The sequence below is a fragment of the Ylistrum balloti genome, unplaced genomic scaffold, assembly GCF_031769215.1.
Source record: "Ylistrum balloti isolate Yb309-2 unplaced genomic scaffold, AGI_CSIRO_Ybal_v1 Utg370170, whole genome shotgun sequence".
Lineage (NCBI taxonomy): Eukaryota > Metazoa > Mollusca > Bivalvia > Pectinida > Pectinidae > Ylistrum > Ylistrum balloti.
Window position 1 is genome coordinate 297724 of NW_026782161.1, and position 15212 is coordinate 312935.

General features: G+C 37.3%; 2 protein-coding genes across 2 annotated transcripts; both read right to left on the bottom strand.

The window, feature by feature from the left end:
• Nucleotides 1–2262: 2262 nt before the first annotated feature.
• On the bottom strand, nucleotides 2263–8360 carry LOC132551050 (uncharacterized). Its single transcript, XM_060215150.1, has 4 exons — nucleotides 8324–8360; nucleotides 4734–4791; nucleotides 4005–4135; nucleotides 2263–2920 (listed from the first exon to the last, which is right to left on the bottom strand). Exons 1-4 carry the CDS (start codon nucleotides 8358–8360, stop codon nucleotides 2409–2411), a joined length of 738 nt encoding a protein of 245 aa, XP_060071133.1. The 3' UTR covers nucleotides 2263–2408.
• A 671-nt stretch (nucleotides 8361–9031) lies between these two features.
• On the bottom strand, nucleotides 9032–12133 carry LOC132551051 (heat shock 70 kDa protein 12B-like). Its single transcript, XM_060215151.1, has 4 exons — nucleotides 11735–12133; nucleotides 10767–10985; nucleotides 10261–10420; nucleotides 9032–10050 (listed from the first exon to the last, which is right to left on the bottom strand). Exons 1-4 carry the CDS (start codon nucleotides 12131–12133, stop codon nucleotides 9032–9034), a joined length of 1797 nt encoding a protein of 598 aa, XP_060071134.1.
• Between the last annotated feature and the right edge of the window lie 3079 nt (nucleotides 12134–15212).

The window sequence follows — 15212 nt, forward strand, 5'->3', positions numbered from 1 at the left end:
CAAAATTTATTTGAAAAAATGACGTGCTGCTTTGCACTGATAACAAAAACAATAATAATAAATGAAAAAAAATAGGAATAAAATATAACAGAAAAAGGTGATTACATGTATAAAGCAATTATAAAATTACATAGGACCTACATGTATAAACCAAGATCCACGTGAGATAAACAAATCTATACATGCATTTGCATGTTAAACTTCAACAAAAACTGCATTTCAGTACATGTATTTAATGCAGTCATATATTTCACTTTCATATTAATGGAATGCCTTTTTTTTATATCTGCAGGTATTAATTTTTACATCAACAAATAACTGGCAGTTATACATCCTCAATACAATATAGGTTGGATTTTACTTTAAGGAAGCATGCTGCATTTTTAATAGATACAAACAGAAAACTACTTGGCACATGACTTTGAGTTATGGTCTGCACCATGACAGTTTGAACATTTCCTACTTTCTTTTGTCCTTTTCTCTTTTCCCTCGAGAAATAAGAGCCGATTTTGTTTCTCTAATACTTGCTTCAATGCAGGTAATCCTCTATGACATGATCCCCTAAAAAACTGCTTTGTTATATTATCATTGAGTTTTTCTAGTCCTTGTTGGCTAAATCTTACCATGGTTCCATGAGTTCTAATGATCTCTCCCACATGATATCTCAACAAGTGTATGTATGGGGTAATATCTCTTGTTTGATACACCTGTATATAAAGAGCACACCAGCTGTTTGCCTTCGCTTCAATCTCATCAGGGTCTGGATTTTCAGATTTTATTAACTCATTTATGTCTTTAAAGCCATCCCATAATTCCTGAATCTCTGCTGCTCTGTCCTTATCCTCAAACAAATCTGATGCATGATAATGGTCAAACAAAACACACTTCTCTGGACCTGTAAGGTGTCTGTAGTCCAATTTCTTTTGTTTCTTGATTTACACCTATCTCAAAATGTATTCCAAGTTGCTGTAGCACATTTTCTAATTTCAAAACATGCTTCAGTTTGTCTTTCTTCTCGTGCACACTTGTAAATGTGGAGTTCTCATTTATGTTATCTGAGCATCTTAAGTCAGAAAGGAGAAGATTGAACAATTTGTCAGATATTCTCAAAACATATGCAAATGGTCTATAACAACACGATTTGGAGTAATGCTTGGAAAAAGTAGCTTATTCTTCACAGAAAAAAAACCCTTGTTGACCTTCTTTCTCTTTAGTGATGAAGATTGTACCAATTCCTCACACTTATACTCAAGTCTAGCTCCTTTGGATGGATCAACCATAGACCAATTTCCATCTAGTTCCTCAACTTCCTTAACCAAATCTGATAAACCCAATACTAGATCACTATATTTTTCTGCAGTTCGTATGATGCCAAAGGGTAGTTTCCCCGGACTGATGCACTCCTTTCTTCATTTACAATAGGAAAAGTAACATTAACAACATAAATCATTTTCCCTATATTTGTACCATCCCCTGATATTTTAATTTTTACCTTACCTGCAGGGGCAAAGTTCTTGTCAGTTTTAATCTTATGTGAAAGTATGTCATGTAAATGTTTTTACAAACTCTGCTGAACACCAAGTCCATCTGGAGTTTGGATGATATCAAATTTTGAATTTAAATCTGAAAGAACTTTATTAACAGCATTAAGTCTTGGGAGGTTTTTAAATGCCATACTCAACTCATGATATGCATCTTTACTGATGTTAAATGTATCTAAAATGTAAATCAGAGCATTCAAATCATCCAAAGTTTCATTTGCCTCCAGTGACTGGTTTTCCTTATTTTCACCAGTTTCATACAATCTAAGTACCTCCTCTTTTCCATTCCTGACCACTGTGACAGATACAGGCACAGCATCTGAATCTTTTAAAAATGACAGTGCTTTTTTACAATGTTCTTCATCTTTTTTCCTAATTTTGGACTGCCAACTAGGTGTGCAATCAGCAAATGCTTTCCGCTTTATAGGTTTCACTTCAGGAGTACCAATTACTGCACTTAAATTACATAACTTTTCCCTCAACTCTTTGTTTTCTTTTTCTTTATCCCTTAGATCTTTTTCAGTATCAGCCTTTATTTTATCAACTAAAAACTGAGTTTCTTCTCTATCAACTTTGACGTCCCAACTATATTTGGAATGTTTTAATTGTTCTTTAAACTTTCTAAATTGTGACCCACCCTTCACTTTTGCTTGTAAACCATTTTGTTTAAGCCTAAAAAGTTCAGCACGTAAACATTTCAAACTTTGTTCATCTGGGAGAAATTTCAATGTACAGATGCTTTCAATAGCTGTTGATATTTCTTTAACAGTTGGTATATTTAATGGTTTATTCCAATAGTTTTTCAATAGTATATTAAAAAGTTCTTCTCTAGAAATGATGATCATTTTTTAAATGTTAACTTTGGCATTACAAGAGAGGGTCATCCATCAAATTTGGTAACATTCTGTAGTTGCCAGTGCACTTCACAAAACTAACTATGACTTGTTTGCCCCTTGGCCGAAATGATTCTTCAATCCTGAGCTGACCACCAGTCTTTCGGACAACAAATTCTTTGGATTCTCTTAGAGATTTATGATAAATCTTAACTGTTGCTGTTTTAATATAAACACAATCTCCTTCCTTATTAAGTATCCTAAAATCCCAATGTTTCCCAAAATTAGAGTTCAAGTCGAAGCGTGACCTTAAGCTGTACACAGTTTTTGTTTTTGTTTTTTTTAACATGTGTAGCTTTTCTTGAAGACAAGAAAAATCCCTTTCATCCATAGGAGTTTTTAGCCTTACAATGCTGTCCAGTCTTGAACCTGTTGTCAGACTGTCCTTGATCATTGAACCCACATTCACAATTGACTGTGTCCCCTCACATTCATTAGTCTCAAGTTCTGCCTCTTTGATGATAGTGTTGTACTTTGCACTCCATCCTATCAATAAAGATTTTACATCATAAATAAACTATGACAACAAATTTCAACAATGCATTTTATCAAATACACCTGTTGATCTAGTGTGCAAAAACCATTTACATTGAATTATTAGCTTGAAGTGACTTCAATCAATTTTTTTTCTCTTCCCCACCTCCCACCTCTCCCCCTCCCACCTCTCCAATATCCGTTCAAGAATGAAGCTGCTAATTTAAAAAAGTGCTTTAATTGAATCCGGACAGGATATAGGCAAGGCTTTACCCTTTACCCCCTATACCCACAATTTCTGGCAGGGAGTTAAACGAGAAGGTACATTGTAACATTTTGTTCGAAAAATGTTTTGTGTTTCATTTAATTACATGTTACATGATCCCATAGTGTTATTTTGTCAAGGGAGGTATTACTCCAGGTAGTTTTTAAAATTAATGTTTTCAAACAAAAATGTATTACTATGATTGAACCATTGATACCTGATAATTATTTTAAGATGAAGAAGAAGTAGAAAAAGCAGAAGAAACTATCATAAGAGTAACAGAGATTATTAATTTTCTTAATGCCTCACTAGGAGTCGAACTCGGGACCTCTCACCAGGGACGTATATAACAGAGTATACGTATTATATGTCCCTGCTCTCGCTAACTAGTGTTGCACTTTACCGAATGAGCTAACAAGATCTCCCTAGCTGAGTTGGTAGGAAACAGCTAGTATTTACAAGGCTGACATAAGATTAGAGGAATTGAAAGATTACATTTGATTATACAGATTTTTCTATATATAATGATATAATATTAATCATGTATCGAAAGTGTTAATGATCACATATTTATGCATATATATATATAAGGAGACTTGGGTTAAAAAAAATCCTGAAGATTCTTAATTAATGGTATAACATTGGTACTTTGTTTTTAAGTTATAGAACATAACTGTTACTGTTCAACAGCCTGTGTTAAATGTTACACACCTAATGATGAAAGTTTATGCATGCATATATTATATGTATACAGTTAAAAATAAATAATAAAAAAGTCAACAAAATGCTGAAAGCAATAATTATCAATAGTATTTACTACATACAACATACCTGTAAAATGAACTTTGACATAACCATCTTCTGGACTGGACAGGATTTCCACTGGATACAATCCAGCTTTCCACTCTTGTGATTTCAAACTGCTCTTTCTTGCCTTTGGTAATTCAACTAAGTTCAAATCTCTGCAAAAAATATTGATTTTACAATATACAAATGAAATTTTACATTTACTCTTTAGATGTACTCGGAACCTGTGGGTGGAAGAGTGTGAATGCATTAGAAAACTATTTTTAGCTTGAGATGTATAAGCATATATACATGTACAGTATACAGTAAATACCTTACTATTTTCAATCTACATGTACATTTGTACATTTGGCCTATATTTCATGCTACAGTACTAGTACAGTACTAGTTCAGAACCCCCCCACTACCAACAGTTTCACACATAAAATGCTTTCTATTTAGCACATAAACACCTAAATCACAATACATATTGCATAACCCATATGTTATATCACAGCACATGCATTGAAATGGACTTAATTTGATTTAACCCAAATACAATTTTTCCCGAACGAAGGAGTTCCCGCGGCTCAACTTGCACTAAGATAGTTGGTATATTTTACCGGTAACACCGGTGCAACGCAGCACTGCCTGCCTTTTGATTGTCTACTGGTACATTATGTCATTCCATTCAATCACAACCATTATTAAATACTCGTTTTTACAATTATAAGATTACTTACGAGTAACAACTCACCGAGATCCCGTCTTTACCTTTGATTTCGAGCTTCCTTTTTCAGCAGCAAGTCAAAACCGACGCCATTTTTCTTTTCTACGAGTTGAATAATTCAGGGGAGTTAACTCTGTTTTTCACTACAAAATAATCTTGATATGTAACCAGGGACGTGTAATTCTACCTCCCCTCTGTTACAAGGAACGTGTAATTCTACCTCCCCTCTGTTACAAGGGACGTGTAACTCTTCCTCCCCTCTGTTAAAAGGGACGTGTAATTCTACCTCCCCTCTGTTACAAGGGACGTGTAATTCTACCTTCCCTCTGTTACAAGGGACGTGTAACTCTACCTCCCCTCTGTTAAAAGGGACGTGTAACTCTTCCTCCCCTCTGTTACAAGGGACGTGTAATTCTACCTCCCCTCTGTAATCAGGGACGTGTAATTCTACCTCCCCTCTGTTACAAGGGACGTGTAATTCTACCTCCCCTCTGTAATCAGGGACGTGTAATTCTACCTCCCCTCTGTTACAAGGGACGTGTAATTCTACCTCCCCTCTGTTACAAGGTACCTGTAATTCTACCTCCCCTCTGTAATCAGGGACGTGTAATTCTACCTCCCCTCTGTTACAAGGGACGTGTAATTCTACCTCCCCTCTGTAATCAGGGACGTGTAATTCTACCTCCCCTCTGTTACAAGGGACGTGTAATTCTACCTCCCCTCTGTTACAAGGTACGTGTAATTCTACCTCCCCTCTGTAATCAGGGACGTGTAATTCTACCTCCCCTCTGTTACAAGGGACGTGTAATTCTACCTCCCCTCTGTAATCAGGGACGTGTAATTCTACCTCCCCTCTGTTACAAGGGACGTGTAATTCTACCTCCCCTCTGTTACAAGATACGTGTAATTCTACCTCCCCTCTGTAATCAGGGACGTGTAATTCTACTTCCCCTCTGTTACAAGGGACGTGTAACTCTACCTCCCCTCTGTTAAAAGGGACGTGTAATTCTACCTCCCCTCTGGTACAAGGGACGTGTAATTCTACCTCCCCTCTGTTACATGGGGCGTGTAACTCTACCTCCCCTCTGTTACAAGAGACGTGTAATTCTACCTTCCCTCTGTTACAGGGGACGTGTAATTCTACCTCCCCTCTGTTACAAGGGACGTGTAATTCTACCTCCCCTCTGTTACAAGGGACGTGTAATTCTACCTCCCCTCTGTTACAAGGTACGTATAATTCTACCTCCCCTCTATTACAAGGGACGTGTAACTCTACCTTCCCTCCGTTACCAGGGACGTGTAATTCTACGTTCCATCTGTAACCAGTAACTAGAGATATCCCTGCTGTAATTAATGATATGTTAAATCGCTAAAATTCGATAAGTCATTGTAGTAACTTTCATTATCAATACAACTAAATGATGAATTATACTGTGTTATTTTGTTCTTCCTAATTAAGATTGATAGTTGATTCTGTATACCTAATTGAAAGGCATTGAAACTTGCAAGGCGACAATTAAGGACCATCAAAAATTGTTGAAATAAAAGAATAGGGATATGCGCTACACCGCATAGTATGTAAAATAAAATTTGTAATTTTCAGTACATAAATTGGAGAAAAAAGTTGTCCTAAATATCAAAGAAATACTCACCAAAATGGCCATTGTATTAATGACGAACTAGCTTTATTTACTTCTCTACATAGTCCCCTAACAGTACTCGTCTTCACAGGATGGCTGTCTCCCCTAGTTTTTCTACTTTCCACTAGCCCAAAGTTCAACAAATGCTGGTTTAATCCTCGTTTGTCCACATATTTATCCTCGTGTTGCCCTCATAACTGTCATTTATGTGGCGACCGCCAGATGAAAAAAATATCGTGTAACTGGTGCTTCCACTATCAGAATACGTCAGTCACATATATTTTTGTCTTAATTCAACAGAAATACTTAATTAATTTACTCAAAAATTACGTTTAAGAAGAAAAATGTTGAAATAAGCAAATTAATATGTCGTAATAAAAAAGTTTATTTACGAAAATTCCTAAAATCGCTGTCACATCCATCGAAGTTTGGAGTGATAACAATTATGTTAGAGTAAGTCGTCAGGCTGAGTTTTAGCGTAACGTCAGGTAAACAAAGATTGAACAACAAAACTGTTGAAGTTGTGATGGCCTGCTTCTCAGTCGATGTTTGCAGGATAAGTAGAATACATGGTCAGTGTCTTAAAAATAATCTGCATTTTGGCTCGGGACAGAAAGACAAAACTGGCTTGTTTGAGGCTCGCCCTCGCCAAAATACAGCTCAGTAAATATTTTCTATTAAGAAGCTGACCATGTATTCTCTATACATTTCGATGTGGTCCTCTATTATAGGATTAATCTTGTCTTTCACAGCGAATGGAGATACACGTACAAATGTACACGATATTTTGGTTCAGAAAAACATTTTAAACATATTTCTGGTTTTTTTTTTGTGTGGCGTGGGGACCAGATTCTTTTATCTTACTGTAGTAATTTTGTATCCATTTATCATTTTTTATCATGTATAAATTACCTTTACTAATGATTAATCAATGTTCAGGTGAACTAGTTGTATCTGTTACCCCGTAGTTCAAGAGACACTTTCGTCGCTCTTTCTTAATCAGCGGTCAATCGATGTTAGTCCACAGTGAGGGTTCTTTACAGTGTCCCTATCTACATGGCCTACTGTTCTAATTATTTCATATTATCTACTAATTTATCACTAATGCCTACAAAGTTCTTACAGTTATATACAAACTCATTACAGGAACATACAAACTCACTACAGTTACATACAAACTCATAACATTTACATACAAACTCATTACAGTTACATACAAACTCATTATTTACATAAAAACTCACTACAATTACATACAAACTCACTAGTTACATACAAACTCACTAGTTATATACAAACTCATTACAGTTACATACAAACTAATTACAGTTATATACAAACTCATTACAGTTACATACAAACTCATTACAGTTACATACAAACTCATTATTTACATACAAACTCATTACAGTTACATACAAACTCATTACAGTTACATACAAACTCACTACAGTTACATACAAACTCATTACAGTTACATACAAACTCACTACAGTTACATACAAACTCACTACAGTTACATACAATCTCATTACAGTTACATACAAACTCATTACAATTACATACAAACTCACTAGTTATATACAAACTCACTAGTTATATACAAACTCATTACAGTTACATACAAACTCATTACAGTTACATACAAACTCATTACAGTTACATACAAACTCACTACAGTTACATACAAACTCATAACATTTACATACAAACTCATTACAGTTACATACAAACTCACTAGTTATATACAAACTCACTAGTTATATACAAACTCATCACAGTTACACACACTCACTAGTTACATACAAACTCACTAGTTATATACAAACTCATTACAGTTGCACACAAACTAATTACAGTTATATACAAAGTCATTATAGTTATATACAAACTCACTACGGTTACATACAAACTCACTAGTTACATACAAACTCACTAGTTATATACAAACTCACTGGTTATATACAAACTCACTACAGTTATCTTGAACTCACCTCTAATTGTTTTCGAAGCGTTAAGGTGTATCTTCATTACATAATTGCATTGATGTCAACTTGCCTGATCGGGCACAAAGAGTGAAATGTTATGTTTAAACTATGTTGATTCTAAATACTGAAATCTGAACCAAAGGATTGATGTAAATTGTTCTCGACGTCCCACACTTACTTCATTCAAACTTGGGCAGTGTGGTGGCTCTCTGACGCTAATGATCTACCAAAGAAGTACATGCAGGTAAATTTCATTGTCGATTATTAAGTATTTATCCGATGTATTTCAATCGACCGGCCAAAGATCATTGGTAAAGAGAGGCAGACCATAACACGATATTCATTAATAGGTGTTTTCATTGCCTGGCATTTTAGTTCTCTAGTCACGCAACTCCTCACAACATCAACTCATCACGTGTGCATCCTTAACAACTGGAAGACTAGAAAACGTTGCTAAATTTGATAGTTTTAAAGTAACAATTATCATAACATTTAAGTGTTTAAGTTCAGAAATGTAGAAAAAATCACGGATATTTATTAGAAATTTCGAAGGTAGAAACACGCAGTGAATACATTGAAAACTGGACCTCGCACGTATCGCATTGTCAAATATATGTGCTGCTTTCTAGATATCTTAAACATTATGAAAATATCCAATGAAAGATATACTGATTCCTATGTTAGCCTCTCGGTGAGTCAATTGGCTCACTTTTGTCACTTTAAAAAGTCAAAATGAGACTTGTAAGTTTGTCCAGTGAAATCGTCTTTCACTGTGACAGCAAATTCGGTATGTCCGAAAAACATTTCTATTGTATAGTGTACCTCCACTGGCCAACCGTCTGTCGGAGGTTCGATGCTGATACAGCCGAGCTCCACACACGAGTCCTCTGTTGTGTATTCAGGATGGATATCGGTAGAAGCGAACACGGGAACGACCATAGTGGTGCTTCGCCTGTGATCCCCGTGATGTGTGGAAGAGTATGCATGCGAACGTAACTCAGAAGAACTCAGCCTCTCGCCTTTCGATACGATTATACCAAATACGTTGTCACAATGCGGTCTGCCATCCACCATTACTTTGTAGTCTTGCCGATGTTCACCCTCTCGAAACACCTCAAAACTGCCAATTCCGTATGTATGTTTGCAAACCCGAGCACAAATGATCAAAGGTTCAAATCCAAACAACACAGCGCCAAATAGGACAGCCACTTCCGCCTGAAGTGGAACCAAGACTCGCTTTTCCGGAAGAGCATTTTGAATGGCCCGACTAACATAACGGGAGGTAGCAAATCCACCAACCAGTATAATAAGATCTACTTTACTCACTTCTGATAGAATAGATCGGATATGAGTCACTATATCGTCAGTGGAAGGGCTGAAAAAATTCTCTAAGTCATTGTTGTCGATGATGATCTTATCATCAGTTGGTTGACTCTTGACTGCCGATCTACTCTCAGCGATAAGTCGAGGCGGTATCTGAATGTTAATTTTTGAAGTTTGGTCACAACTCAGTTTTCGTTTTTGTGCTTCAAATTCTGTCGTTAGCATCATCCAATCTGAAGCTCTAGCAGTTCTGAATTGGTGGATGAAATCTTTGCCAAATTTTTCAACAATGAAATCGTAGAAGGTATCGTCGACAGAAGTGCCTCCCCAGGGTCCGCCAGACGCTTGACGAACCTCCATCAATCGTCCGTCCCAAGCCACTTCATGTACTGTCGTATCCACTGTTCCACCTTCATAAAAAACATATATTCTCATCTGGTTTAATCGGAATTAGGAATCAAATGATAAAAAAATTACGATAGCATATCATCAATAATACAGTGTGTGAATTAGCAGCTTCTACGGAAACGAAAACGTATCAGATGGGAAAACTTTATCCAAATCACGGACTAATAACTTTATCTAAGTCCGTGTCCATACATTACAGATGTACAATCTACCTCCAAGGTCAGCGATCATGTAGCATCCCCCTGGCTTGAAGGCGTCCTTCAACCCGCGGTCATGCGAGTCGACCAGTGTACCGTCCGGGAGGGAGCGACAGTAGACTGCGGCCGCTTCTGGCTCCAAGGCTATCTGAAGATTAGCTGTAGGTATTCCAGCCTATTGAAAAAAGTTATCTAATATTCAAATTTTGATTATTCTTAAAAATGAAACAATGCCTCGTACTTGTATTATCATCAGGGATATTTGACTAATGATATTCTAGTACAAACATCGGGCTGGCACCTAAACGCCACAGATAGGGTTTCGTCGGTTTTTATGGTTATGGTAACCAAATGGTTAATAGATAAGGGAACTTATTTGAAAATCGCTATTTCTGCCATTTCGCAGAGTACAGCTAGTAAATTGACCTAAAATATCTTCTCTATAAATTAAAGAAAACAAAAAATGTCACGCTTTGTGGAGCTAAGGCAAATGAACTACATTTTAGTGATGTTCAACTTACCGCAACTGCTGCTTCGCGCATAAACTGTTTGGCAGGTTCAGTCCAGATAGCGGGGATAGTAAGCACCCAGTCAATCGTTTCCTTGCCTTTCTTTGAAGTGCGAGTCTCGATAGAAGCCAACACTTTCTTATAAAGGTATCTTATGCTCTCTGTGTACACTGTTTTAGCAGGGAACGTTCGACCAGCCTCGTCCTCGATCTTGAGCTTGCGCTTCAGAGTCTGAAAGACATGAAAACTGAGTGTAGAGGTTTGTTGTACATTTGTCCGGCTAGGGACCAAAGTGTCTCTGTTCGAACCCCAGCGGTGGCAGTGTATTACGTTTTCCTATCACAGATTTTATGTCATGACCACTCCAAAGCTAGAAGCTATAGGAGACAGAGATGCCTCCTTCGGGATATCGAATCCGTATTGTTGTTGTCTTCCGGGTCGAAGACTGTGTGAGTGAAGGAGTATATAGAAATTGAGAGTACAGGGTGCCTCACTAGCTGGTTTGAATTTCCATTCAGTCGAGTGGTAGAATGTCCCGCTATGACCACTCCATATGCAGTAAAAAGAGGGACTTTTTTTCTGAAATTCATTTTTTTATTATACAATAACATATAGTGGAATTTCGCCGGTATTTCCAGGACCCGACTACCTACATGTAGTAATATTTTTGTTGATAAATTGACAAAATAGCGACAATCCGTTAAAATCGTCTGAGGTGTCAAACAGTCAATGTTTACATGTGTTGTTCTGTAAACCAGTAGTTGTACCTGTAAAGATGATAATACATAAACTTTGTTTAAAGCTTCTTACCTTAGATAAGTTTTGGTTCTTTGAATAAAAACAAAATGGCCATTTTTTCGGAATAGAATTTGCAAGATTAAGAAACACTATAAGTAATAAACTATCCCGTCTTATTTCACCCCGAATGACTTCTATGTGGAACATTTTATGCATTTATATCGATTCAATCACAACGTTACCATTTTGTCGTGTAGCTTCATTTTGAACCTCCTGAAGCAGTGCCAGTCTTGATGTTGTTTCTCCTGTATTAGGTCCGCATATTTCTCCTCAGCCTCGTACCCGAATGAGTGAAAGGTCATCTCAGGGTCAAACAGTACGGTGGTAGGGGCCTTGGCCGAGAGATGGGCCCCCGTTTTGGGAGACCACCTGTTGATGACTATTTCTCGAGACCCGGCTGACTTCTCATACTCTCGCCGGTATGTGTAAGCGTACCCGGAATAGGTGGTACCAAAGTCGATCGCGGCTACGACCGTTTGGTCTGTACCCGACAACTGCCCCACGACACCTTCTACCCCCGGGATAACCCTATCAGAAGTTTCTGTTCGTCCTTCCAGCCGCGAGACACAAACTTCTGCCATCGCTTTTGATGTACACAGAGTGAAGTAAAATATGTATGTGTATATTTAGTTTTGTATACATGGCTAAATATAGTGATTGACATTATTGAAGCACTGCTAAAGTTTTTATTGTTTGCTGCTAGCATAACCACTGACAGATCAATACACATCCGCTTAAATTACCCAATCAGGGCAGACAAGGAAGGAACCCAGACACTACACACAAGTACATAATACATGTTGAATTCTATGTCATTTAAAACCTTAAAGATCACTCAAACCCGACAATCTGTATACTGATCCAAACCGTATCGGAAAAATATGCCGATTAAGCGTGCTGTGTGGAACTAATTGATACAATACATGTAGATGAAAGAGTTAATGATATTCTGTAAAACCTACAACTTTAAAAGTCATCACATTCCGCCATGCTTGTGTTACCCACCATGGTTTGGATAAAGTTGAGTATGTTGAGGGAAATTTAATTGTTGTGTGAATGAACATGTTGTGTTAACTCATCACTGTAATTCTTAGTGTCATGTTACCCAGAGATAAGTATACATGTATTGCTTGTTTATTTAATCCCAATAAAACTTTCAATTCGTTTGCTACTAATTTATTTACATTTTTTCAACTGATTTGCTCTAATTACCCTTTCTGTGTGGATTGGTCTGTGAAAAATAAAAATAACACCCGTAAACAATGGCAATATCGCCAGCATAAAATTCCCGGCATCTGAGAATGTTCCGTTGACTGTGTAACGGATGCGTACTGTCAGTTCGTTACCAAGTTCTATCTTGGACCCAGTAACTGTTTAACAAATAATAAAATGCCCACAATATATATACAAAATACTGGCCTGTCTACCTGACTCAAATATTGATATAAACTATACGAATTCAATAACTATACTCTAAACTACACCCGGTAGATAACTAACATTTATTTCACCTTAACACTGACATGTATAGAGTCTCAATACCAACTAAAACACTATATCACATATATACCCGCCACCCTGTGTCGGTAGTAAATAATTAACCTTTACCACAACACCCGTGACTGTACAAACTTGACCGTGACACACTTTGACCACGTCAGCCTTCACCGCGACACACGTGCAATGATTGCGTCACCTTTTGCCTCAACCACTTGGACCAAGTCAGCTATACACTGTGTCTCGGCAAAACCTGTGCCTCGGTACCCTGTCACTGTACCTGATCAACTACACATTACCCTGTACTGTGATCTCCCGTGACTTTGTTCACTGTATAAGACGTGTAAGAATTATTGGTTCTGATTTTAAAGGATTACAGTGGAGCCCTAACTTATTCAGCTAGGCCCAAACTTTTTCAGCTTGGTCACTGTTATTTTTTATTTTCAGCTAGAGATCCTCTACGCCTGTCAGCATCCGAGAGAGAGAGAGAGCTTTTCGTCGTTGTTGTTGTTGGCAGTTTTTCGTCTCCGTGATTCCGCCCGTCGCCGGGCGGAATCCAATCGACCTACGTCGATTCTCTGGCGACGTGGAAGCTTTTCGTCTAGTGGAACCTCTATTTATACGACTACCCATCTAATGAAATGCCTTCTTTCAAACAACCAATCAAAAGTGCTCTTTCTTTTACAACCTACAGAAATAGCTACTACAAGTCTACACTGCTAATCCTTTATTGTATAATGTTGTAAATCACATGGAATCAATCGATTCAACTGCTTGTTTATTAAGGTTTTCGGTGCTGTTCATGACTGAAAGGTACATAACTGGTCTGTCAGCACCTTACCATTCCAGTAACCTTAAATTTGGACCAGTTCAATCATGCACGACTCCTGGTGGCAGATTTGTACCTTTGATGTGTGACCCTGTGTAGACGGTATGGAAGCGTGGGGTAACTATACATTACAGCCTCTATTTGTTTGTGTGTCGGTGTCAATCATAGTTATATCCCCTATCATAAAAGTACCCGGATACTTTCCCACCCATCATATAAACATCCGGGATACTTTTTTGCCCATCAGAAAAGTACCCCCCTACCCCTCTCCCATAGTATTTGTCCCCGCCCCCTCCCTTGAGATCTACTTTAACTTTATATGTTTTTCACAGTTGCTATTTATACTTGGGTTGTTGGTCAGTCAGTTGGTCACATATAAGTAAGTAGATTCTTAATATGTTATTTGACTTTGTTGTACATAGATCTATTAATTATATATGTGATAACTCTGTGTTTGACAATATTTAATCAAGTGAGTAATGGTGGAATTAGTCATGATTTCAAGTTCTTGTTTAATAAATCTTCGATTCATTTTTAGGCTAAACGTACTCAGTACGTACAGCCTATTGCGACGGCCTTTCAGACAAAATTTACCGATCATGGCCTTCTCATTGGTTGAAATATCGAAAAGAGTTAGAGCCCTCTAGCGGCAATTTTCTGCGTAAATAATGCCGCGATCTTTTAAAAGCATCCACAATCAGTTTATTTTTTAATAACAATACGATTACTATATATTTAAAAAAAGGAGCACAGTGTGGTTGAACTATTGATAAATTTTGAACAATATATTTTACGGAATTTGCTCACGGACATCCCCGACCTGTGCTTTCTTATCGCCTGCTGTGAATATTCCTAGAAAACAACCATATTAACCGTAAGCAGAGATACGTCTCTGCCGTAAGTAAGCAAAAAATGATTTCTTGTATCTTCAAAGTTTATTGTAACTGCATGACTTGATTTACAGCGTATTTACTGTATGGCGGCTTATGAATCCTTCTCGACATGACGTAAGCATACAGAACACTGTACGTGCGAGTTGGCGCTATGATAAGAAGCTAGTCTGGGGGCTTGGTTTGAATTATTAACTAACAGCACTTATAAACAAACAAAACTTACAAACAGAACATCAATTTTGCTTTAATCCTTGTCGTTGTGGCAAGATTGTCTTAATATATAACATTACTTTACCTCATTAGACGTCACAAAATTGGACTGTTCGTCCCACGCGCATACCCGCCGATATGACATTTTTTCAGGTTTTTCACACCCACCGCCATGACACTTTTTCAAGTTTTTGTAGATAAAAGTTTGCGCTTCGTAGATATGGTAAATTT